This window comes from Lissotriton vulgaris, chromosome 1_1, assembly GCF_964263255.1.
Source record: "Lissotriton vulgaris chromosome 1_1, aLisVul1.2, whole genome shotgun sequence".
Classification (NCBI taxonomy): Eukaryota; Metazoa; Chordata; class Amphibia; order Caudata; family Salamandridae; genus Lissotriton; species Lissotriton vulgaris.
This window is the reverse complement of record NC_141685.1, coordinates 1,514,428,070-1,514,455,411: the sequence shown is the minus strand read 5'-3', so window position 1 is coordinate 1,514,455,411 and position 27,342 is coordinate 1,514,428,070. Positions and strand designations below refer to the sequence as shown.

The 27,342-nt window shown below is 41.4% G+C and overlaps 1 protein-coding gene across 2 annotated transcripts in view; it reads right to left on the bottom strand.

The window, feature by feature from the left end:
- TUBGCP6 (tubulin gamma complex component 6) overlaps positions 1 to 27,342 on the bottom strand; it is a 747,379-nt gene that overhangs the window by 420,223 nt on the left and 299,814 nt on the right. For both annotated transcript variants that reach the window (XM_086967433.1, XM_086967436.1), the window contains exons 9-10: positions 462 to 553; positions 233 to 372 (exon numbers count right to left, since the gene is read on the bottom strand). In XM_086967433.1, coding sequence (XP_086823559.1) covers positions 233 to 372; positions 462 to 553 — 232 coding nt within the window. The remainder of the gene's footprint in view (positions 1 to 232; positions 373 to 461; positions 554 to 27,342) is intronic.

Below are 27,342 nucleotides of genomic sequence, written 5' to 3'. Positions count from 1 at the left end.
ATCAATGGATTCATTGTATTTTTTGTTTTACTGTTTTTCGAATATCCCTTAATTTATCAGCTGTTTACTTTGCAAAAACTGCAACATTTTGGTTGGATTTTTGATGCGGCTCAAATGTATTATAATGTCTTTGTGTATCATAATTAGCATGAAGATGTCAAGAAACAGGATTGATGGTCATTTTTTTACACAGCTGTACATATATCAAATATTAGAGTAGTAGAGAACTTACACCCGGGCAGCATAATTTTAACAAGTTTATGGTCTTCCCGCACATGTAGATCTCATTAGCAATATGGTTGAGGAATACCGGTACACAGTCTTCCACTTCTTTTGAAATCAAAACATAGCCATCAGTCCAGTAAAGCCTGTCTAAATAATAAAAACAAAAGCAAGGTGTAACTAATGTGGCGAGTCATTTCGATAAGGGATCAATTAGATGAATAAGCCATTATTAATACCTCTGAATCTGAGCAAATCCTCATTCACCTGGATCATGAATTCCCCATATTCATCTCTGAAAACACCACTATATACCCAATCATAGATAAACCTAAAATAGGAAAAATAGAAATTCACTTTTCCATGTAATTCAACAAAAGTTTTCAAAAAACAATTAATTCCATTACCTTGTCTAAGCACTAAAGGTTCAGCTTCATTACTCCAAGCACATGCTAAACACAAAACACAAAGGTACGAAACACAAATATAAAGGTGCAAAGGGTATCTAAATTAAGCCTGGGGAGAATAACAAATTTCAGATCCATGACAAATGTTTTCACAATATACATTTTGGATGGTTGGTAAAATTCTTACTGTTTTCGTGGGAGAATCCAAGAGACATAGCATCAAAGAATCAGATCAATTGATGGCAAACAAAAAGGCCATTCTACCCATGAAATCTGCCAATTCAATACTGATAAGGGCAATTGGAGATCCTATTTTTAATACCACAATTTCTGGATTTTTTGTACAACCAAGACAACATATAGAACAATAATATTTGATAGAAGCGGGATTCCCTGCGAACAGGTTTACATACAACATAACCGCAATAATAAGACTCGATTTGCAAAGCGAGTCAACTGTTTCCAAAGTGTCCTCGATGATAGCTATGTAGATAATTGAAAGTGGACCTACCACATACCTCAATTCTTGGTGCGTTTACTTGGAAAACCCCTTGACTGGTAAACTAGTTTCACTAATAGAACCATATCTGAAATGGGGCACAGTGGTTGATCTCCAATACTTTATAATGTCTATTTTGGCAAGTGAAATTCCACAGCCCTTTCAAAATATGGGTCTGCCTTCTAAGTCCCTCTTCCTCTATGATACCAATGAGAGCTAGCCTTTAACCCCTTCGGTGCTGATGACGGCCCCCAGCCATCATGCATCACGGTGCTCGTGTGCTGATAACGGTTGGGGGCCGCCATGAACCCGCCCACTCATTAAAAGTGCTGCACAGGCGCAGAGTCGCGGCCGCGCCTAAGGGGTTAAGGCAAGTACAGTGGTATCTCAGAACGTTGGTCATTGTGATTGAAGCTTTTCTCCACTAAGCATGAATTGCTTTGCAATCCCAGGCACCATGCAAGACATCTCTCCTCTGTACCTGACACTAAAGGTGCTCAGAGAGGAAGACTACCCATCTTCCACAGATGTTTAAGTGTATATTATCTTCTTTGGAAATATTTAAATGAAACAAGACAAAATTACACAGATATCGCTAGCTCTCTTGCCTAGCTCTCTCATCTCTATCCCGACAGTTCTCTTGTCCTAGTCGTCCCACCAGCTCTCCTGTCCCTCTCAACTTTCTTGTTCATTTCGATAACCTTTCAAAAGCTCCTTTCAGGTTTCAGTATGATCAGATGGTTCCCTGGGGAGTATCTGAACTGCAGATACCCAACGCATCTCAGGAATTTGAGACGAAGAAATAGTGAAGGTGAGAAAAGGATTGATTAGTCACTGAGAAACATGCACATTCTCTAGTCTGTGGATGCCAGCTTTGCCTAACATCCCAAAACCCCATCAAGGAGAAAAGAGAAGCTTGAGGTCTCTCTGGCCTAACACTACTGCAAAAAGTCCTACCCATGACAACATTAAAGTAAATGCTTATCACTCCATTATCATTTATTTTTTAAAGGTGAACATTTAAAGCTTTGGTGGGATGTAAAAATACAAATATCCACTAACTTATCCCCCCAACCCAAATCACCAAACATTTACTCTGCCCTTCTGTCTGAGTCTTAGTAATCAAGAAGAGAAATGATTTCCTAAGCAAAATAGCCACCTAAGGTCCCTAACAAGTTGAGCATGTAAAACTTTAGTATATCCAATACGTCCCTAGAAATTGTGTATGAAACCCAGAAGGTTCTCTTGCAACATGAGGACAGCTAGGGAGTGCCTCTTCACGAACTTCAAGACTGAATCTCTATTACTTTAATCATTCAGGCCATTAACCTTCCATGACAACACTCTGAAACAACCTGAACATGCTCTGTCATCTACCATCACAGTCTTTTATGCAACACTGTATATCGGACCAGCATTGAAGTAATAAGAGATGCTTGCAGGCAATAAACAATTAACTAACCTCAACAACAACTTCTCCTCTTTCTACACTTCCAACCAAGAGGTATCTGTCTCCTAGGTATAACCTCAGTCTAATAACAGACACCATCTACTTTACTAAAGAGAAGCAAAACCAAATGCAATCCATCTCCGCCCCAGTAATGCACCAGTCATGCAAAACATGCATTGTGCGCCTAAACTGCCACAACCCACTACACCTCCCTACGCTAGAGGAGCCCACAAGTTGAGAACAACCCAATAGTGAGTTTTATTTTGAGCTTTTCGACTAACAATATACCACTTTGGTTCTGAACTAGCACTGGCACTTTTTCTGTATGTTAAGGCTCTTTCTCAGCAGCACTCCCCAGAGAATGTCTTCTTTGTTTAAAATGTAATCAGTTACAGAATGGTGTACATATATTTTTTGTTGCTGTCTTGTAGATCCATAACAGACAACACCACTGGACGTTATTACCCAAGATTGGACTTCTTGTTAAGCTTAATCCCTGATAAAGGGTTCAGCATGAACCCGAAATGCATTGGGATTCTGGGATATTGTTTGGGAATCTTGTGAAGATATAAAAGGGTCATATATTACAACTGTTGAAATTGTTGAATGATATACATGTTTTCTTTGATGTTTTGCATGAAATATAGAAACTCTACACGAATAACAGTAAAACACCGAATGTATTGTTTACTGTCTTTGTTTTTCAAATGTTACTAAGATAATAAATATTCAGCATATAAAACACATGTGATTTTGAGAAACCTTTTGATAAATATCTGACAGGCTTACAGCCCATCAAGTTGTGCCTCTAGTAGTTCGGGTTTTTTCCCGAGCTCATATTTATGTATTTTAGAAGGAACAACTCCTTTCCATAATCACTATCATATATTGTGTTTAATTGAGTTTGTAATATTGTAGCTCGTTGTGATTTGAGTTATTAATTATGTTGTGATATATTCCTATTTCCACAAATAAAATGCTTGGAAAAGCTTTAAACACATCAAGGGTAACAAGGCCATAATAAATGATTTTTTTTTTCAGATTTAGATTGCAAAGAAACTGTGGTCAAGCTTAGGTGGGTGCATATTTTCTTTTTTCTGCATTTATATGGCATATGCGTGCCATACAAAACAGCCTTTGCTTTGTCATTGCGTCTCTCTTTTGGGGCTTCAATACTTATCCAGTAACAACTGTTTACCACTGGCAAAAATACAGCATGACTTAATTCTCAAATGTTATTTCTTGAACACTCTTCACTTATTAAAGGCAGACTTAATGAAAAGAAAAAGTTACTTGTTGTCCTAATTCTGCATCATAGAAATCTTCATTGAAATAATACATTTTGTATAGTCATAAACGCGTAGATAGCTATAAACGCTTGTAAAGTCATAAACGCTTGAATGATCTCCTGCTTGCTGCCTGCATGGATCCAGAGAACTGTACCACAGACATGTTGTTTTAACAAAGAGTGAAGAATTCAGTTGTCCGTCGGATGAAGTCAGCACCATGACTCAGTCTATCAAGAGTGAATTTTTTTACTGAAAAATCAATAGATTCATCCTCACAAAATAATAAAACTCCATTTATAGTTCTTAGGTGCAAAGATAGTTTAAAATGTGAAACGACTTAGAAAAAATGTAACTTAATGCACATTTAATGTCAACAGAGTGAAAAGAGTCCTGTCCAAAGGAGCTCTCTGTCCATGAGGCTTTGTACTGGCAGTTTGGTTAATTCACTTAGTTCTTTTTTATGGAAATGCCAAGGATATCAAAGTTTTCAAAACCCAACTGTGAAGAGAGGCATGGAGGGTGGGTTGTTTATGAATTCAATGAAGGTTATTATGATGCAGAAAAAAGACTTCAAGTATGAAACCTTTTCGTCTGCATCTCAGGATTTTCATTAATAGTCAAAGGCTTGAAGGAATAAAAGAAAGAATTAAAAATCTTTATATATATATTTTTGTAGAAGTACAAGACAATATGAAATTCTATGAAGTCCAATGATTCAAAAACAAATATGTAAATATGTAAATATATAAATATATGTATATATATATACACACATACAAACATATATACTTATACATATATAATATATATATATATATATATAATAAAAACGATATACTATATTAACTAAATAAATAAATAGGTACATATATGTAAGTAAACATCATCAAAAGTATGTAAGGTACTGTGGGAATCTGATCTCGGATATTTAGAGGACGACGACTGGCAAGAAGCTCTCTCCTTCCCCACAGAAGTTGCTATCCCAATGAGGCTACGACTAGCTCAACTCAAGATTCTGCAAAGAACCTATCTAGCTGCACACACACTCGCAAAAATAGGGCGTATATCAGATCTGTGGTGCCTCAGGAAGTGCGCAGCTGAGGGTACATTCTTTCACACACTCTGGGACTGCCCGAATATCCAGCCATATTGGGAGTGTATCATCATCATACTTAGGAGGGTGAGTGGGAAAACTGTTCCTCATTCCCTGCGTCTGTGTTTGCAAAATGCATGGGAGGCCACAAACCTGACTCAAACAGAGCACACATGGATATCTCTAGGACTCGTCCTTGCTAAATGAAACATTGCCCGGCTGTGGGGGTCCGGGGAGCTGCCTACGCATTAGAGATGGGCAAATGGCTTGGACAATGCGATAATCGCAGAAAAAGATGTATTCAAACATAGGGGCTGCCCCAAGAAATGCAATCATAAATGGGCTAAATGGAATTTAGAGCGTGGTGAAATATGTGTATCTTCATCAGAAGAACACCGCAGATTTTATGTGGACATTGCTCTTACCCCAATTTAAAGCTGTACAAAGCATATGTTTAATTTGTAGGGAATGGTCAGTCGTACCTTTCACACTGTATTACATTACTAAGTGGCTATTTGGCTGTCCACTGTTCTATCACAACTGTTCAATAAAAAGAGAGTAAAAAAAAAAGTATGTAAGGTAAATAGTATTTTACCATCTTCTTTCTGTTTGAAGAGATTTTTTTATTTTGGGAAACTTTTTATAAATAGTTTACTGTGCTATTTTAGCTTGTACTTGGGTGTCACGATCAAGTCAATTATGCCTAGTGAAGGAATGTATTGATTTCCAAGATGTTGCTCTACAAACGGCTGCAATGGGAACATTTCGTAGCCAAGCAGTGGAAGCAGCTTCTGCTCTGGTGGAGTGCACTTTTAGTTAGCTTGCGAGAGGCTTATTCATAAACAGAGAGCAGGAAGCAATACAGAAGACTATCAATCTAGAGATAGATTGTTTAGAGGTAGAGTATCGTTGTCTAATATGCTCATAGTTAATGAAAAGCTGATTAGATATATGTATCTCATTTGTTACATGAAGATTAAAACTTAAAACAAGCAATTAAGAATTTCCAGCTCAACCCATAAACTTTAGACACGCAATTTAAGAATTTTCAGCTCAACCCATAAAACTTTATTTGAACTCTATGTTCGAAGAATTTTTTTCAAAATGCTGGATTAATTTATCATTCAGCGCTACAAAAGGGCGATGAAGAAGTGTGCTCAAAATTAATCTTCTAGCGGTATCTCTCGATTTTTTGTTTTGGAACCTGGACATTGTATATTCTGACGTTTGGGAAGCTGGGCTTACTGTTTAGTTCCCAGCTGCCTAGGCTCGTCTTTAAACCTGAAAAAAAATTACATTGGCATATTTGACACTTTAGTAAGTCAGCCATACTGTCTGGAAGAGTATGGCAAAGTTACACAAGGATCAAATCTCATATGTCATAAACATACTGCCTGTGATTGTGGCAGTAGTTCATTCTCACAAATCCTGATACCAGTCACACTGTCCTGGTGCAATAAACATCAACCTATATGGATGACCCATGAGAAGAAGATAAGGGACAAAAGAAACAATAATACAACAAAAGACTGTTAGCTCTGCATCCGTAGGAAGCAAAACCACTTGATTATTTGCATGCATGAATATCTTAACACAGCAAGATCAAGAGGGCTTCTGCTACCTACATTTATAGTTTGAAAGGTGATCCAGCATACAGGAAGAGAAACAGCAACACAAGGAAGTCCTCAATGGTACAGGACTAGGGCTACGGCACACCAACTATGTAGATATTATTGCTTAAACTTGAGTAGCTCCTTAATAATTGTTTAATATGCCAAAACTGGCATTTTCTGCAAACGGCGCTGTTCTCCAAATATTCACAAATGGTAAAAGCTGCAGCGCAAAATTTGAAGACCGGTTATGATACACTAGGATCCTGTCTTAGGATAATTGTGGTTCCGCCCACAAGAGTCATGGAACCAGAGTGAAGAAGATTTGTGTCCTGGGCCAAATTAAAAATCTGATGAGCTAAGTACTTCTTGAGTACACATTCACTTATGTGTAGTAAATTGTGTTGGCAAATGCTAGTTAATAATCCTCTGCCCGACGATAAAACCTTATGCTGATACAAGATGAAACATCAGCTGCTGCATCGAATAAAGAATTTTTTTATAACTAAACATTAGCCCACAAGGGCATGCCTCATATACTGAAAATCCTAAAATGGTTCCAATAGCAAACAAAATCTTGCAGGATCTTCATATTTTTGTGAGACTCTGCAATGCAAGCAATGGTATCTTCACTCTTCTGCAGGATCTTTGCATTCTGTGAGACTCCTCAGCATTTGTAAAGGTGACTGTCAAGTCTCACAGGAACATGGTATTCTCGCAAGACATTGCAGTGTCTGTAAAATTACTGCTGCAGAGTCTTATAGGATCTCCTAGCTGCAAACCCTCCTTATATCTGGTATAGTCTTTGGGACAAATGGTCAAGGAGCAGATCATAACAACCTGGCCAGAACCACAGCAATTAAACATCATACCGTTTTTGTAATCTCAACCAGTTGGTATGTGTAGGAAGCTGGCTCTTTATATGATAGATTAAAATTGGATGTATTGTGCAAAGAGTCCAGGGGTTCCCTTATGAGTAGACAGGAGCTTGCTTTAACAATCTCAAGGTGCACTTATAGGGGCGAGTGTGGTTGAGCAAACTTAGGCTTATCAGAGAGGAGTGTAAGACATCTGCAAATACACACACTGGTCAATAAATGATGCACACAACTCAATAAGGAGATCCACAACACTTTATAAAACAATCATTTGCAATGCAATAGGTCTCGCAATAGCAAGATTTTTACCTATTGGCATTGTAAATGATAATGCCATTTATTCATGTCTTAAAAGGCATAGTCATTTACAGTACCAATAGGTCAACGTTTCTAAAATGCGAGACCTATTGCATTGCAAATACTTGTTTCTCCAAGTTCTCTAGCCCATCTCTTTTGTGCCCATGGAAGATTGTTTCTGCAAAAGACCATACCCAAGTGTCTGTCATCTATGCATACCCCTTAGGTAAGCTGACAGAATTGCGTTGACAGAAACAACAGTTTTTTTTTATTTTCATTCATTTTTATCCATCTGTTGTCATCAAGGTCCAGTCAAATTTTTTAATTCAATTAGGACATTGTTCTATCATCCGTCTTTAGTGGCGGGAGCTCAGTTGCCATACCTCGATACCGATGAAGGCGTACTTGAATTGCACTGCCTCATTAAGTGGTTTCCATTCCCTGTGTTTATTATGGTCATGTGCATAATGGAATATAACTTTTCACTACTATCTTCAGTGGATCTGTGCAGCTGGTGATGTCCATAATGTAAAATCAAGTCCTGGTCCTACCTGTTATTGCTTATGGACTGTCTATGTGTTGTACATCAGAGTCTTGGTTTTACTTAGAAAGTACAAATATGGACATCACTTGTGGACATTACTCCTGTCAGCTGGAAATCATACCAGGATCCTGCTGTCAGTCAGTCCTCCTGGTAGGTATGAGAGCCCATTTACAGTGGATCTAGAGATATACTAATATAAGCTGCAAACTACACCTCTATCCTAGCGCATAAGTGCTGCCGCTGGGCTCGACCCAATAAATAAATATATATATGTATATATATATATATATATATATATATATATATATATATATATATATATATATATATTCACTGAAAAAACCATAGGTTATAGACCATATATAGTTAGGGATTAGCATTTACAAAACCTTATTTTACTCGCACAAAACCATTGAAATTTGCATATATAGTTAGTTGCACTAACTATATATCGCGCACCCGCAATCCACTGCTGATCATGTCACATATTACATCATTCATGACATGGTCAGGGACATCACTGATGACATCACTTTTACTTGCCTTTTACTGATTCGAAAACAGTGGCTATTATTCAAAACTTTACCAATCTAGGTACTACTACCATGTTTTGTTTTAAAAACCTTTATTGTGAAAATGTCAGTATACAAATACGGGCCTATAACCACGTGGGCCGGCCACGGAGCAAACTGGAATCATATATGATGAGGGGACATTTGCAAGAACTAAGGTGTCTAACAGTTGCGGAATCGGTGGACGTAAATTTTATAATTAAAGTACGACAGGGCCAGTTACAATAAAATTATCTAGATATACATTTGCGGGCAAGAACCATGGGTGACGTTAATTCGAACTTTCAATAGTACAGTAATCAATAACACATCAGAACTTAATATCAATAGGGATGTCCAAATGTTCAATCAGTACTTGTCCCCGCTCGCCATGTGCTTCAAAGCTGCATACGTATCTCGTGATATCAAGGTTGGGCAACCAGTACACAACAAGGAGTTGCGAGTCCCATTTATACCGGCGCCATTTTGGGCGAGGCCGGGCAGGTCCAGGATATAGTCAAAATGTCTCCACCAACCAGCGGTCGGACCAGAACCCCTTTCGGCAGTCAAAAAAGGTTCCGTTAAATGACAACAGAAGAGATAGGCAACAAGAACCATCAGTCAAAAGAGGGGAGGGCAAGTTCTTCCCTACCGGGTCACGTTGGGGCTCCACCGGAACTGATCGAATTGGTAGTCTACAGTGTTTCTGGATGTTTCAGACTGAAGCTGGCGTCAGCATGAGAGCACCACCATCTTGTGGCTCTGTCGTGGCCATTCCGCAAGCAATCATGGCAGCCGTTCCCCACCGGAAGCCTGCGGGAGTCGGGGGCCCCGGTGACTTTTGTAGAATCTTCAAGGATGAGGGGACGCTTTCGGGAATGGGGCCCATGCCCTAGCAGGCAAGCGTCCGAGTTCCAAGGTGTCCCAGGGCCATTTTAGTGGACCAGGCCCAAATCTGAAGAGCCGGCCGCCATTTTGAGAGTCCTGTGGCAGCCGCCTATCGCTGCACCAGCAGAGTGGGCGCAATTCAGCTGGATGGTGGGCGAGTCGCTGTAGCCGCAAGAGCGGGCGCAACTCAGATGGATGGCGGGTAAGAGCGGGCGCAACTCAGCTGGATGGCGGGTGAGGCACTGTGCCGCAAGAGCGGGCGCAACTCAGCTGGATGGCGAGTGAAACGCTAAGGGGCGCCCCACTGCAGCTGAGGAGCCTCCACCTGGGGAGGCGGGGGAGGCCCGTTCGCGCCGCCTCCCCCCCGGGGCATCCCACGCCGTCTTTCGGAGCAGCATTGTAGGATGGCCAGACCAGTGCGGCAACTTGCTGGACACCACCTCGGTGCCGTCCGGATCTCGGCGCGTTGTGCTGCCTTCGGCCTATTCGCACAACGGTCCGCTACTGATGCCGCCTCACAGGCCGACGGATTTTGTAGGCTTTTTATAGCCCAAAGCCGACTAAAAGACAGCCCAAAGCAGCCCATTGTTGCTACTCCGGGGAGGGAGGGGCAGGGACAGTGTCAAGCGGACGGTGAATGCTTTGAGATGGATGTTGCAGCAGGCTGCCATGTAAATAGTTGTTTAAAATGTTTTTTTTTTTTTAACGTGTTTACTTTGTTGGAGGGTTGTATATATTTATAAGTTATTAAAGTGTTATAATCCTACTACTTTGTTGGAGTGCTATATATTTGTAATGTGGCAACGAGCACAAAGATGTTACTGTATAACCAGAAAAAGACATAGTCCAATTGTGCGTGATCTAGTCCAATCTGGTGACGCCGATAGTGGGTATCAGCAGACTTTCATTTGTATAGGGTTTGTCGGTTATTGGGCGGGGTGGGTGGTAGGGCAGGCATGCTTAGGCAGCGAGGGCGGCGGAGCCGAACTACCTCGTGGCCATCCCAACCGCGAGCTTGGCTCCTCCCCCTGGTTTCATACTTTTTGCGGAGGGCTATTTCCTGGTGTTTCTTGTTTTAGCAGGGTCAGAAAGGATCCTATCAGTGGCCTACTGATTTTGTTAGATTCCTTTCGTTTTGCCATAATTTGCTAGGAAGGTACCGTGGCTAATCCGTATTTTATATATATGTCCTCTTTATTAGGGGTGCCCTCCGGTGGGGCCGGACGAGCTACCTCTAATAAATGGTCCGGGTAGAACCAATTACCAATCAGTGGGGAGAAGATAGGCATGACAGATTACAAAAGGGGGGACAAGGGTCCGCACTACCTATCTTTTCACTGCTTGCAAAGACTAGACGGAATATCTCTATTCCACGTTATTTGTAAGCAGAGAATACCTCCAAAGAACTAATATCAAACAACCAGTGTTCGGACAATCAAACAATCAAATGGTGAGAAAGAGATAGGCACGACGGGTTACAACGTGGGACAAAGGTCCGCGTTACCTACCCTTCACTACCTGCAAAGGAAGAGAGAATCTTCGTATTCCTCTCCGTTTGTAGACAGAGAATCTCCAAAGAGGACCAATGTATCAAGTAGCGACCAAGGCTAAACGAACCAATCAATCGAATAATACTAGTATTTTCAAACAATTCCGATACAAACAATCAATCAAATAGTCAATCAGGTGGATAAAACCATCCTGCCAATCAGATGTATGAAACGTCCTACTTAACCTTACCCGGACCACGAGGACAGTTCTTCGCCTTCCCCTTCCAGCGCCCGATCGTCCTCTTACTCCAGTTTTACCACAGCACTCCTGTGGGGTCCCAGTCAGGACAGCAGGTCACTCAAGAGAGGTCCGTTCAGAATCGGTGAAGTTCACTCGACCGGTTCGCGAACTTTTCGCGTAACGGAGCTTTGCGAAGCGAAGCTGATTGGCTCTGTCAACATTGGTGTCTGTCAACATTCTAAACAGTCCGGAGCGGCCGCCATCTTGTCTCTCGGTAGGATCGAGAGACAAGAAGAGGAGAAAAACGAAGGGGGAATTTAATGAAAGGGGGCAAGGTAGACCCTTCTTGACCCCCTAGGAATGATGTTGGGGTTATTAAAGGGTCCCGTGGGGCAAAAAAAAAAATGTGATTTTTTGCGGTAGAAGCGCTTTCCGGTTCGCGAACCGGGTAGCGAATCAGGACGCGAAACGGGAATTCGCCATTTTGTGTTTCGTTTTAATTAAATTACAAGATGGAGAAATGGGTATAAGGGGGTACGGGAGACGTATCCTGACCCCCCTATGTTTTCGGAGGGTGGTTGAGGAGGCTCATATATGTTGATACTTGTCTTCCAACGGCTGCGCGTGAGCGTTTTTTTTTTTTTTTGCTGCGTGACGTCTGTTAACGTTCGATTCGAAGGAAATCAGGAAGTGTTGACCGCCATTTTGACACTGCGAGTTAATATAGTGTTAAAAATTATTGTAATAAATTAATCCGTATTGATAAACATTGTCTGCGCCATCTTGCCTTTTTTCCCATGCCACAATTTTGTCGTGCACGGCAGCCATTTTAGATGCCTTGACCAGACCCACTCTCTGCACGTCGCCGATCCTTAGCATGGCTCCCCACCCTCGCAAGCATCTCCCCCACGCACTGGTCACCCCCGATCTCTCTTTCATGCATGGGCCATAAACCTCCTCCCATCTGCGCTGCTCTTCCCTGAGTATCACACCCTGTGCCCGCCTGACACCTCCCTTTCACCCTATTCAATACCGCACCCTCTGACACTCCTCTTCCTCTGTGTCTGATTGTCCAGGCCGGTCCCAGGCTATCACCTAGCCCTGCGGATGTAGTTTATGGCCCCAACTGTAAAGAATCACCCCTGTTCAAAAGAGTTACAGTAGATCAAGGCCCCCACCTCATGAGATCCGTCACACCACACGCGTTCCTACTATCTGATAACGATCCTGTATTGTGATTGGGGAGGGGATTCTCACTGTAAGGGTGTGTACGACCGAGCCTGAAGCGAAAGATTCCAGGGATGCCTTTTTGTACATCAAAGTCTTCACAATTATGTGTCACATTAAAAATATATAGCACTCCAACAAAAGTAGTAGGATTATAACACTTTAATAACTTATAAATATATACAACGCTCCAACAAAGTAAAAACGTTAAAAAAAACTTTTTAAACAACTATTTACATGACATTGCTTTAACCAGGATAGACAAAGAAATGACACAGTGATGTAAAAGTTTCTGAAAGAAATGCCAAGAGCGTCCCATGTGAAAGTGAATTTTATTTGGCAATTTTTTTCTTTTCCTTCTCATGAAAAGAAAGTTAATGTCAGGTTCGTTACCTGCCTCATCTGCAAAAAAAAAAACTCTCGAGAGGGACCGAAAAAAAATATAGCTATGGTAATCATACCATGCATCGGCACATGGAGAGGTGGCACCCTCTTAATTATTCTAAAGCACAACTTCGAGATTTGGTGGATAACCCCCGACCGGCAAAAACATCCACCAATGACTTAGCAATAAGTGAGTCAGAGGCAAGGTAAACGGTCTCAAATCTGCAAAAGAACTTTGGGAAGATGAGATTGACTTGTGTAGCATGTGGAAAATTAATTTCATGCGGAGAGATGAGTATTACTTTAATAAATAGATCATATGAAAATCATCAATGTCCAAAACGTCCTAAAAAGTAATTTTTTTCATTTTTGAGGAAGAGAGATAACCTACAGTGGTACGGGGTCGTTTTCGTTCGTACTAGGGGGGCCAGGTGACATTCCTTCGGGGTGGCTTAGGGGCATTTAAAACAACTTCCCTGATACAGGTAGCATATAAAGTAGAGGCTAAATACCAGGATCTTTATCGATTGCTTTATGCTGTACAAAAATGAAAAACACACAACAAACCTGGACCATTCATATTTTCAATGTTTCTGCATACTATACTTTTTAACCCTTAACTAATTGAGCTGCTTCATTTCACCTGCTTTTTAAAAAAAAAAAAAAAAAAATTCGGAAACAGTGGCCTTTTATTCGAAACTTACCAATCTACGCGTTACAACTACGTTTGCTTTTTCAAAAACCTTTAATAATAATGTTGGTGCCCAAATACGGGTCTACAACCCCGTGGGCCGGCCATGGAGCAGGCTGGAACTGTAAATGGGGGGGGTATTTATTTGTGGAAAACATAACAGAGTCAGTGGTCGTTGATTTCATAGTAAAAAGTGCGACAAGTGCAACAAAATCATATCGATAATTCCTTGTGAGCAAGTACCAAAAGTGTCGACAATTCGAACCTTCAATAATAAATACAGTAATCAATGATGCATTAGAGCTTAATATCGTATAATCAATACCCATCCCGGATCAATTCATTGTCCGAACATATAATCAGTCTTATCCCATATCAATTCATGTGCTAAAAACTGCATACATATCTCATGATATCAAGGCTGAGCAATCGGGCACAACAAGGAGTTGAGAGTTTCATTTGAGCCGGCGCCATTTTGGGAGAGGTCAGGAAGGTCCAAGTATAGTCAAAATGTCTCCACCAACTCGTGGCTGGATCGGGACCTCTTTCGGCAGTCCAAAAGTTTTCGTTGAAGGGTAGCAGAGGGGACTGCCGACATGAACCATCAGTCAAATTGGGGTGGGAGGCAACAATCTCTCCTACCGGGTCATACTGGTGTCCCACCGGAACTGATCAAGTTGGTAGTCTTGCAGGATTTTGGTCATTTCAAGACTGAGGCCGGCGCCGGCATGAGCGCACCGACGTCCCGCGGCTACGTCGTGGTCGTTCCGTGGGTGATCATGGCAGTCATTCCCCATCGGGGGTCGGGGGCCCCCGTGGCTCTTATAGAATCTTCAAAGTTGAGGAGAACGTTTCTGGACGCAGGACTCATTTTCTAGTTGAACTCAGAAGCGCCGTTGCACCGCAACAGTGGACGAGACCCCCGCTGGGTGAGCGGAGCATCATTGCCTCGCAATAGTGGACGAGACCTTTTGTTGGGTGAGTGGAGCGTTGGGGGTGCTGAGGGGCCCCCACCTGGGGGGGTGGGAGAGGCTCGTTTGCGCCGCCTCTCCCTCCCAGCGCACCCCACGCCGACACCTGGCGTTGATATCCGTGATGTCCGGACCAGGCGATAAGAGGGGGGGGGTCGGAGGCAGAGGCAAGACATCCCCCCCCGTGGCCTGCAGGGCGCCGCTTCAGGCCCGAACGGGGAGCTCATATCAAGCACACGTGGGAAGCGGTTCAGCGAGCCCGTCTAGAAGAACACCCTCCGGCCTGGCGGACTGAAACTTCATGGAGTCACGCCAGGAATTCAAGGCAGCGAGCACGTCACCAAGTGTAGGAACACCTTTACAGTATTCAGCAAACGCGCCGTGCGGTAGGCCAGTGTCCCCGTCAACAACGAGTCCAGGATACAGGGTGCTGGCCGCCATTTTGTCAGCCCGGCGGGGCCACAGCACTCTCCGGTATCGATCCAGCCGCCAGCAGGGTTCAGGGAGAGCCAGCCCGGGACCACCAACGATGCACGGTGGCGGGCCACCAAAGCAGTGGAGGTAGTCAGCGCCTCCGGCCCATGGGCACAGACCACCGAGTCCGGGCGGAGGGTTTCAAAATGGCCGGCTGGAAGACAAAGGGGGAGATCCATCTCCCATGCGATCAACCCCCGTCCGTCGCAGCCATTATTGAAGAAAGAAGAAGGATCCCGTCGGCCCCACGCCGACACCTGGCGTTGATATCCGTGATGTCCAGACCAGGCGATAAGAGGGGGGGGGGGGGGTCGGAGGCAGAGGCAAGACATCCCCCCCGTGGCCTTGAAGGCGGCAGAAGAAGAGAATCGGAAGACCATAACATTTCGGGCCATCCACCCCACGGCTGATGGCGGTTAGCCGGGCCCCGCCCTGCACGTGTTGAGGCGTAAACTTCCGGATGGGCGTAACCGTGGCCCTGTTGCACTTCGGGAGTTTCCGGAATGGGGGTAGGTATCTGCTGATTTGTATTTATTTCATGTTACCGTTATTGGGCGTGGGGGGCGGTGGGACAGACATGCTTGGAGTAGTGGGGGGTTGGCGGAGCCTAGCTACCTCGTGGCTGCCGTAACGTCAAGCTTGGCTTCTCTCACCACTTTCATGTTTCTTATTTCTAGTAAAGTCAAAAACTCATCAGTGGCCTACTAACAGTAGTGATATCCTGGGCGGGTGATGGAACTGGGATTGTTAATGGAAAAAGATCTACAGAGAAAGCTATTGGTGAATTATACTTCTCCGGAAATTTAAAACTCACAAATGTTTTATTTGTGTAATCGTTTCAGGTCAAACGGATTGTGGGACAATGTTCACAATGGAAGAGCCACCAAAAGGCATTTGGATCGATGTTGCAGCAGGCTGCCATGTATATAGTTATTTAATAAAACGTTTTACCCTGTTACTTTGCTGGTGTGTTGTTTATATTTATAATATTTGCATAGGGTTTGTCGTTATTTTGGGTGGGGTGGGTGGCGGAGCCGAGCTGTCTTGCAGCCATCATGGTGTGGAGCTAAGTTCATCTCACTAGTTTCGTATTTCTCATGAGGGGTTGTTCTTAATGTTTCTATTTTAGCGAGGTCAAATAGAGATCCCATTAGTGGCCTACTGATTTTGCTCGATTCCTTTTGTTTTTTTAAACGATTTTTCACTATCTGCAAAGACTAAACAGAGTATTGCGACTCTGTGCTTGTTTGTAAATAGAGAATGAACCAAAGAGAACCAATTCTAAAACAGTAAATGCTTGGATAACAATCAATCAAATTGAGAGAGAAGCAGGCACGACGGATTACAACGGGGGCAAAGGCCTGCGTTAACTACCCTTCACTATCTGCAAAGAGAGAGTACTCCTAAGAGAAAAGAGGGGGGGGGAGCGTTCAAAGCACATCAGCGTGCATAAACACAAAAATGTTTTTACCTACCACGTACTTGACATTTGACAGCTTTTGATATTTGCTATTAAAAAACCATTGAAATTCACTGAAAAAACCATAGGTTATAGACCATATATAGTTAGGAATTAGCATTTACAAAACCTTGAAAATTCACTGAAAAAACCATAGGTTATAGACCATATATAGTTAGGAATTAGCATTTACAAAACCTTATTTTACTCGCACAAAACCATAGAAATTCGCATATATAGTTAGTTGCAATAACTACATATCGCGCACCCGCAATCCACTGCTGATGATGTCACATATTACATCATTCATGACATGGTCAGTGACATCACTGATGACATCTCAAATGACATCACTGATGACATCACTGATGACATCTCAAATGACATCACTGATGACATCACTGATGATATCTCAAATGACATAACTGATGACATCTCAATTGACATCACTGATCACATCACTGATGACATCTCATTTGACATCAATATTCAGGTCACTGATGATATAATTGATGTGATAATACAATGCACCTCCTCACACTCTAAAATAACCTCTGTTACACCCAGTGTTAAATACAGAGTTTCATTTTTTGAACCATTGACACACCAATACCAGTTACTACATACGCACTCACTGATTCCTACGTCTACACACACATTCACTCATTCACCCATACAATCAATCATACATACAGTCACTCATTATTACAACACTATCATATGCACTCATACACCTATGCAGACACTCAAACACTGCCACTCATCCATAGAGTTACTCACACACCTAGTCAGTCCTGTAAATAATCAATCACACTTCGATTTCCTCATCTATACAGTTAAACACAGAACACCTTATTTTTTCAAACATATACTAACACATACTTACTCTCTTATACAATTACTGATACAAGTACACATTGATCTGCACAGAGTCACACACCTCCCAGCCAGCCACATACACACTCAGTCTTCCATACAAATACTTGGGCAACCAATCAATAACCCATATAGCCACTCATATAGCTACTGATCAAACCATGCAGCAGCTTGCACAACAACAGACATATTGATGCACACTTTCAGACAGTTTAGTCACTAACCCATGCACTCAGTGAGACACATTTAATCACTCACTCATACAGTCAGTCATGCACCTACTAAATCCTTCATCCAGACACTTATACATCCACTCATTCTTCAATATGTAAGACATATTTTAACTTTACAGAAACATACAGTCACTGGGTGTTGTCATCAGTGATGTCATCAGTGATGTCACTGACCATGTCATGAATGATGTAATATGTGACATCATCAGCAGTGGATTGCGGGTGCGCGATATATAGTTATTGCAACTAACTATATATGCAAATTTCTATGGTTTTGTGCGAGTAAAATAAGGTTTTGTAAATGCTAATTCCTAACTATATATGGTCTATAACCTATGGTTTTTTCAGTGAATATATATATATATATATATATATATATATATATATATATATATATATATATATATACTGATAAAACCATAGGTTTCACACCAGTTATAGTTAGGAATTAGCATTTAAAAAACCTATTAAATTCACAGAAAAAACCATAGGTTTCACACGAGTTATAGTTAGCTGGATATTTTACTGACATAAAACCATTGAAATTCCCACGTTATAGTTAGTTGGACTCACTATAACTTGCATGTGTAATGCACTGCTGATGACATCACATATTACATCACTCATGACATGGTCAGTGACATCACTCATGACATCACTGATGACACCATCCTTGTGACAGAGTGACTGGCCTCCTTTCACTGTAAAGTAACCCTTGAAACACATATTCAAAAATAGAAACAAATACATTTTCAAAAAAGTGGAGATACCTATACCAGTTACAACAACCAATTCAGTAATTCCACCATTTATATACACATCCAGGAATCAGGTAACAAAGGACTCCGGTTTATTAAATACATAGAGTCACGCCCAAGTGGGCGTGTTTACAGGCATGATGGTAGTCGTAGTCCTGTAAATGTGGCTCACCAGTTCTCTGCCTCTTCATGCCAGTGAACAAGAGCGCCTAATAGCTCGAAACGCGTATGGCTTATGGATTGCGTGGTACATGCTGCTGACACTGCCGCCTACGAAGTGGTGAGATTCCTGATGGGTGTAGCTCCTCACTTGGGCAACCTTGGTGTTATATATATATATATATATATATATATATGCACCAGAATCAATACGATCGGGTGAGCACATTTTTCAATAGAAATAAGTTTGCATTTCAAAAGTCGTCATACTGCATTTTTCAGAAGCTGCAAAGGAATCCATTGGAGGAAGAACAAGTACAGCATTCTGGTACAGTATGGTGACTTAGAGGACCAATCTCCTGTATTTAAGGTGAGTGGTGTGCAAGGTCCAAGGCAGCACCAGCAATACACCACCAGCGGCACTAGGTTAGCCGGGGGCAGGGGTGCAAAACAACATTGGGTGCCCAATGTTAGTCAATGGGGATCGGTCTTTGAGCAAAGAGGCTGCTGGCTTGGACTGCGAGGCCAGTTGGGCTGAACCAAAAGGGGGGCTCAGGTCTCACTATGCTCGGGGACATAGGGACACATTTGCTCCCCTTCTCCACGGGCCAGGGGCGACAGGTGCAGAGGTGTCTTAAGGAGTGGGGTTTTTCTTACCAGGAGCAGTCGCGGTTGAGGGGGCCTGCGAATAGAGGCTGCAGGTGACGTCTAAGAGTTCTTGAATGGTTAATTACATTTTAGATAGAGAACTAATTTTTTTGTTAAGTAATGCACTAAGGCATGTGTTTTAATTGGTCTGTCCTACAAACCTTGAATGCATTACAGCTGTGATTAATACAGTGTTTATTGCATAATGACATATGCCAAACATTTGATGTTGCAGAGCCATGCAGGGCAAAAAGCAAAAAAAGTACATTGAAATCACTATAAGGGAGAAACCTAGCTAAGAAGGTATTTATCAAATTAAATCTTGTCTCATCATTTGTTAAATACAGCCTGCTGGTTCTTGACATTTGAAAGAATGCAACCTTAGGAGCTGGGAAAAATACATCAATAGTGCAGTAAGCACCTTTTCTTTCAGAGGGAATTGCACACCTATAAAATCTATAGAACTATTTCAATACTATTCTAACTTTCACAATCTATTTCCACATAAGTATTATTGGCTACTTAAAGTATGTAATTTTTTTAAGTTTTAGATTTTCATGCTTACCACTTGTGGAATTTACTGGGGCGTGGAAGAAGAGAGAATTTGCCTCAAGAGCTTCTAGATTTTATGTCTTTGCAATCGAGACACTCGCACATGTTTCTATACCTACCCACATTTCTTTTTAGAAGTCAGGAAACAAATCTAAAATTTCTGTTCAAAAACATGGATTACCCACGGCTAGACATACATTGCTGTTTTATTATGAAGGTGAACATAATACATCTGTGATAAGTTAACCAGGTTGTTACAGACTTGCCATCTGGGTTGAGAGATATGTGACCAGAGAGGTCTAGTACTTTAAATCCTTTATAGTGTCAGATTAGCCATGACAAATTATATTTTTCAGATAACTGGACCTATGCACAAAGGTACATTTACATGCATAGAATTACTCATTTGTAAATGTACTCATACACTTTGGTATAAATCTACGCTTGCTATTTCTATTCACCATTTCAGAGTGTAGATTAACACCCAAATGTAGACTTACTTGTATTCACTCAATGAAAGCAATGGCTTGATACACTGAAGAGTAAATTTACGAGTGCTGGAGATCTCCACCAAAAGGGTGGAGAACTCACTATGGTAAAGTACAAGGAAAAATTTACTGTTTTTTAAAATAAACAAAATATTTTAATGTAAAATAAAAAACTGTAAAATAATTTAAAATAATTGGTATTCATTTTTTGATTCTTTAAAGCAGTGCAAGTACAGCAAAAGGAATCTTATATGGTTAACTGGTGTCCTCAATTGTAGCAGCACTGGTGTAGTAAAACAGAAAAGTGATGTGGTAGAGACTAGCATAATGTTTGGTGTTGTAGAAATATTTTTTCGTTCTAAATCCTCAGATTTTCCCATTAAAATTAGAATGTAAACGTACTTTGTGTGAATTTAATCAAATGTTCCATGATTTGTGAATTTGTTTGATATATACTTAGTTCGGATTTGTTTTGATTTTCAAATAATAGAGATTGCTTAAGCTGAGGACCCGGCTTCGTGTAGTGATTGAGTGGGGGTCCATAGAATTTAAAAGGTGGTGAACCATTGATCTATTAATTCATAAAATAAAATGTTACAGAATAATAACTCAAATTAGGGACATGATTCAGAGTTTGGCGGGCTGGGTACTCTGTCACAAATGTGAAGGAGTATTCGGTCCACCAACCTTTCGATCGACATGCCCTATTGTAAGTCAGGCAGTCCTCATTAGTTCTATTAACAGAAAGCTCACGCTGATGGCCTGATGGAGTTCTGGGCATCAGAGTAAGGGCATCACACTGCCTACCCTATCTAAAGAGGACAGTTTGATGTCCTTTTCTTTCGGTCCACCACTGACAGGGAAAACCTGGTGGTGGCAAATAGAAAATGTTAAATATTGACCCCACACCCAAAGTAAAAACACACCCTGGGTGTGGTGGGTTATTATTTTATTTGTTTTTCAAAAGAAAACTCCCACTTTGTGAGTTTGTCTCTGAAAAACAGAAAAGTATGGTGGATGGTTGTCAAAACCAATGGTGGCAGTCCAAACGTTTGCTACCTTTACGGGAACCGCTGTGACTGCAGTTATATTGAAGCTTTAGCGATCACCCAGCGATGAGCGGTCTGCTGTTAGTCAGGGTGGCATATGTAATGTCCTCCCCATCCCTAATGGAGTGAGGTAAAACAGCCACATCCTAAATTGGGCCCCAAATCTATATTAAATATATAATTAAAAAATATAATAATTCATTTTAATAAATTTAAATGAAATGAAAAAAAATCACTCCTCACTAGCATATCATTATCTAATACTTACTAAATGTAATTAAGTTATTGTTTAATTTAAATAAATCATTGAATAAAAGTTTAATACAATGATTTAAAAAATACATTAATTATACATTTTTGGAATTACAAAAAATTACTTCATTTCAATAATAACATTTTGACAGTAACACAAATATTATACATTTTTAATATTGAATTCAAAATAATTTAATGAATTTAAAATTATTTTCTATGGAGTTTTATTTTAAGTCCTTGCCTTAATTATTTCTTATGGGAGTATGCTTCAATACCTGTGAGTTGCCATGTGCAGGCTGGACTTACTTCATGGCTGGGATGAAATACATTTACCTTTAGTAGCTTTAGAAGTATAGTTTGTGAATAGCAATGGGAATGAGTGTTTGTATTATCAAGCCCCTCCTTACTCCTCTCTAAATACGCCTTTTTGTAGTAAGTATTTCTGATTTTCCAGCAACTCATTCTAATCCCTTTTACATTTACTACAAAAAAGTATATTTACTTGCAAGGATATCTGCGTCCATTTGCTACTTTGCTTTTTGCATCTTTTCTATGCAATGGAAGCAGAGATCTGTAAGTTAGTGAATAGCATTTTGAAGTATGCGTGTAGTACTACTGCAATATTACAAACTGCTGCTTGTGAACAGGTCCCAATGTGTTTGGAACCAGCAGCCTTAGCAATTTACCCTTTATTTTTTTAGGGTAGATACTCCTCAATCATTCACTGAATATATATATATATATATATATTACCTACTGGCGGTTGCCAGTTGGTAGTTAAAGTTAGAACCTTGTTTCTATTCACAAAGCATTTTTTTTCCCAATACCTTTAACACCGGTTGACGAATCATCGCGAAATTTTCAAAACTAGTGGGGCGCTCCGGCCAGCTCCTGTCTTGAAAGTAAAAAGGGGGGCCCCGAAACGTGTTTTCTCCATGTTATTTCCCGCAGGAAACTTTAGATACTACTACAGCCCGAACTGCTGAACAGAATTACACCAAATTTGGCAAAAAGGTAGCCCGTGGTTCAGAAAGAGACCTTTTCTGTTAAACGGTGTAAATCCGTTCAGTTGTTGCTGAGCAAATCAAAAAATAAAAGTTTCGATATCTAGCGGCGCGCTGGATCCGCGGACCTTCGCTACCACGAGCTTTATTCTAATTGCCTGTCAACTCTACAAACCAGGAAGTGTTGGTAGCCATCTTGCGTCTCTGTAGAATTTGAGGTGACATGTGTGCAAACACGCCCTGTGGTGCGTTTTAAGTTGGGGAATTAATTCCCTTTCAATCCTGAGGAATCCTGAGGGCCAGCTAGCCCACCAGGTGCCTCCAGGAAGTGCCACAGCGCTGCGTTGCAGAGAGGTGGTCCAGGCCACGCCCCTTTTTACACCTCTCTGCAACGCAGCTCTGTGGCGATACTGGAGGTACCTGGTGGGCTAAATGGACCCCAGGGACCCTCAGCATTCAAGGGGACTAAATCCAACATAAAATGCCCCACGGGGCGCGTTTGCACAGTGGTGAAGGGAGGGGGCGGGGCCTTATGTGACATGTGTGCAACCACGCCTTCTGGTGTGCTTTAAGTTGGGGAATTCATTCCTCTTCAATCCTGAGGGTCCCTGGGGGCCAACAACCCCACCAGGTACCTCCAGTAAGCACCACTACCCTGCGTTGCAGAGAGATGAGCCAGGCCATGCCCCTTTTTACATCTCTCTGCAACGCAGCTCTGTGGTGCTTACTGGAGGTATTTGGTAGGCTAGTTGGACCCCAGGGACCATCAGGATTCAAGGGGACTTAAACTCCCAACTTAAAATGGCCACAGGGCGTGTTTGCACACATCACCTCAGGCCCCCCCTCCCTTCACCACTGTGCCGCGCCCCGTAGTGCGTTTTAAGCGGTAGTTTTAATTACCCAGCCCTATTATGTACTAGGGCCTTACATAGGAGGTCATGCTAATCATAGGGGTACCCCAACGCTTAGTGTTCCCTAGGGTATTAAGGCGTTTTCGCTGTATTCTAAGTGTCTTTTAGCACAGCACTGGCTCAAGGCCTGGTTAGTCAGAGTCCGTTACCACCAGTACCCATCTGAAAAAGTTGTGGGCAAAGGATGATTTTTTAACAAGGCCTCTTTCTGCTCCTCTGTTGGTTCTTTCTGCACATGTCTTGCTTCTTCCTGCACTTTTCTTCGTCTTTGTGGACTTCTGGTGCATTTCTTTTGCTTCTTTCTGTGTGTTTTTTCTTCCTTCTTCACATGTCCTACCTCTGCAGGCATAGTTAGAAACTAGCAATTGAAAAACCTTTGAAATTCACTGAAAAAACCATAGGTTTCAGGTACGTTATAGTTAGAAATTAGCATTTAAAAAACCTTTGAAATTCAATGAAAAAACCATAGGTTTCAAGCGCGTTATAGTTCGAAATTAGTATTTAAAAAACCTTAGAAATTCACTGAAAAACCATAGGTTTTAAGGAAAGTTCTAGTTAGTTGGACATTTCACCCATACAAAACCAGAGAAATTCCCCCGTTATAGTTTGTTCAGCTAACTAAATCTTGCGCCCACGCAATGTACTGCTGATGACGTCACATATTACATCACTCATGACATCACTGATGACATCATCCATGTGATAATTTGATGCATCTTCTCACACCCGAATATAACATTTGATACACCCTCTCTAAATTACAGACTGCCATTCTCAAAAACATAGACACTCCAACAGCAATAACTACATACACACTCACTGATTCTTAGGTTTACACACACATCCACTCACTCACTCACCCGAACAGTCACTCATACTTAAGGTCACTCAGTACAGGACTATCATATGCATTCATACACCTATAGAGACACTCACACACAACACCACTCATCCATAGAGGTACGCACACACCTAGTCAGTCATGCAAATAATTAATCACATTGCCATTTACTCATCTATTCAGTTATACACACACCAGCTCAATCACTCATACAAACACTACCACATTCTTACGCTCTTATACAATTACTGATACAAGCACACACTCATCCATACAGCCACTCTCACAATCACACACTCTCACTTATAGCCATGTATATACTCCAACACACATATATACTGCCTTTCACATATTTAGTTACTCACACATGTACCACTGAGATATACATTCATTCGCCAACACACCCATACACACACTCAGCCACCCATACAGTCCATCACAGATGCACTCTTGAAACCATGCACCCAGTGAATCACCCACTCACACATCCATGCACAGAGTCACACACACCCCACACACAAACACTCAGGCACCCATACAGATACTCAGACAACCAATCAATAACCCATATAGACACTCATGTAGCTAATCATAAACCTATGTAGCCGCTTACACACCAACAGACAGACGGATAGACATTCACAGTTTAGTCACTAACCCATGCATTCAGTAAGATACGCTCAATCACTCACTTATAGAGTCAGTCACGCACCTACTAAATCATCCATTCAGACACTTATACACCCACTCATTCTTCAATACGCCTTTCCCTATATATATTAAACATAGTTAAACTTCACAAAAGCACACAGTAACTGGATGATGTCATCAATGATGTCATTTGAGATGCCATCAGTGATGTCACTGACCATGTCATGAGTGATGTAATATGTGATTTCATCAGCAGTGCATTGCGGGGGTGCAAGTTATAGTTAGCTGAACTTACTATAACGGGGGAATTTCTCTGGTTTTGTACGAGTGAAATGTCCTACTAACTATAACTTTCCCTTGAACCTATGTTTTTTTCAATTTATATATATATATATATATATATATATATATATATATATATATATATATATATATTCACATGTAAATATACACTTACACTGATACAGGAGGCTTTTAAAAAAATGATTTTTAAGTCAAAATCACTGTTGTCTCTGCTACCTATGCTTTAGCTAAATTAAGATATTACCCGGTGTTAATTCCAGACAACTTCACAGATAATCCATTATGGTTCAGTGCACTCTGTTGCTCTAAAAGGTCAGTCAACAGGAGATCAACTACAGCGGGAAAGAGAGGATCGCTTTCTGCCAGTTACTATGGCATCCACACCAATACACTCTGTTTATCCTGAGACTAAGCTTCGGTGCAACCTGCAGTCCCCTCCACACATTTCTCACAAGTGATGTGCACCTGTATCTATGCTTAGCGTACTAATGATCAATCACAATCTTCTCAAAACTTTGGAGGAGCTATGGCAGCTGTAAGGCAGTTTCTAAAGGAGTTTACCCATGAAGTTTTTTTAGATCCGTCTAGCAGTCAATGCCTCAGAAATGTAATTGCAATCTTCCAACTTCACTCACATTAAATATTACATTGTTTCACATTTGTTTCCAGAACTACTCTGCAAAGTTGTTTCCAGAACTACTCTGCAAAGTTGGGAATGTACATTCTCTATCTGAACACAACAGCCGGTTTTAACTAGGTCTCTTGAACAGACAATATGAGAAAATGTCCAGTCCTTCCAAAACAGAAGGTATTCATGTTGAATCCAAAACACAATCAGTGGAGAAGATCATTTGCACACCACAATGTTCTCAATGTTGGGGGTAGGGTAAGAGAACTTGTTGAAAAAAGATATGGGGGTACGTTGATAAAATCTTTTAGCACCACGGTTTTTTGCCACAGGAAAATATTTTTTCAGATTCACCATAGTCATAAAAGGTTGCATTTTACTTCAGCAACAGACAAGGCCAAAGAGGTTGTTGAGCTTACACACTTATAGCATTTTCCTCTGCCATGCAGCATGGATGCTTTGTTTTTTGATATGCTTATACTGTGCTGGACTACAAAGTCCAGGATGCCTTTGTGCTGCGAGTGGCTTGAGGAGGGGTCACAGCACATATATATCTTTCCTTTGCACCACGCCAAGATATAACCGTCTGAGACCAGACCCATGCCACCCCTCTTTCGCCCTATTTTTTGTGTTCCTACCAGGATGGGGAGACACAAGTCTAATGACATTAGTAGTAACTCTAATGGGCCCCCGAAAGAGGCAGAAATAATCTACCTTTATGATAATTATTTTTCCCTCTGCATGTGATGCCCTTAATGATGAAACAAAAATTGTGGGCGAGGAATTAGGTTTACATGTTCATGCCCAAGAATCTACCCATCTGATCAGGGACATGAAAAAATTGCCTCTAACTAACAGTATGGCTCAACAGCACACAGACCCCATCTAGGACTGTCCACTTGAGTGTGGTGTGAGAATGTTTGTCTCAGCTGAAATTCATATGATGGACACCCATAATGTAGATACTGTCACAGAAGGAACCCCATTGGATTCATAGACCTTGGTTTGCAAGAGCATGAAGAAAGAGTCAGACTCAACTCAACTCGCTGTGGACAAGGCCATTAAGGGACCCGCAGTTCATTTGACAGCGGCCAGAGGTGGTACTACCCTAGCTGTCAGCTCCTGGATGAGCTTGAATTGCCTCAAGTGGACTTCAGGAAAGTCCGAAATAGTCCTGTTTGGAAACTTGTCCCTTAATTAGTCTCCTGCCTGGTGGCTGGATGAACTAGGTCCCTTACCCATTCCAGTGACCAAGGCTAAAAAGTAATAATTGATGACAAATTGAACTTTGGGCATCAAGTCAACACTATCACCTCTTCCA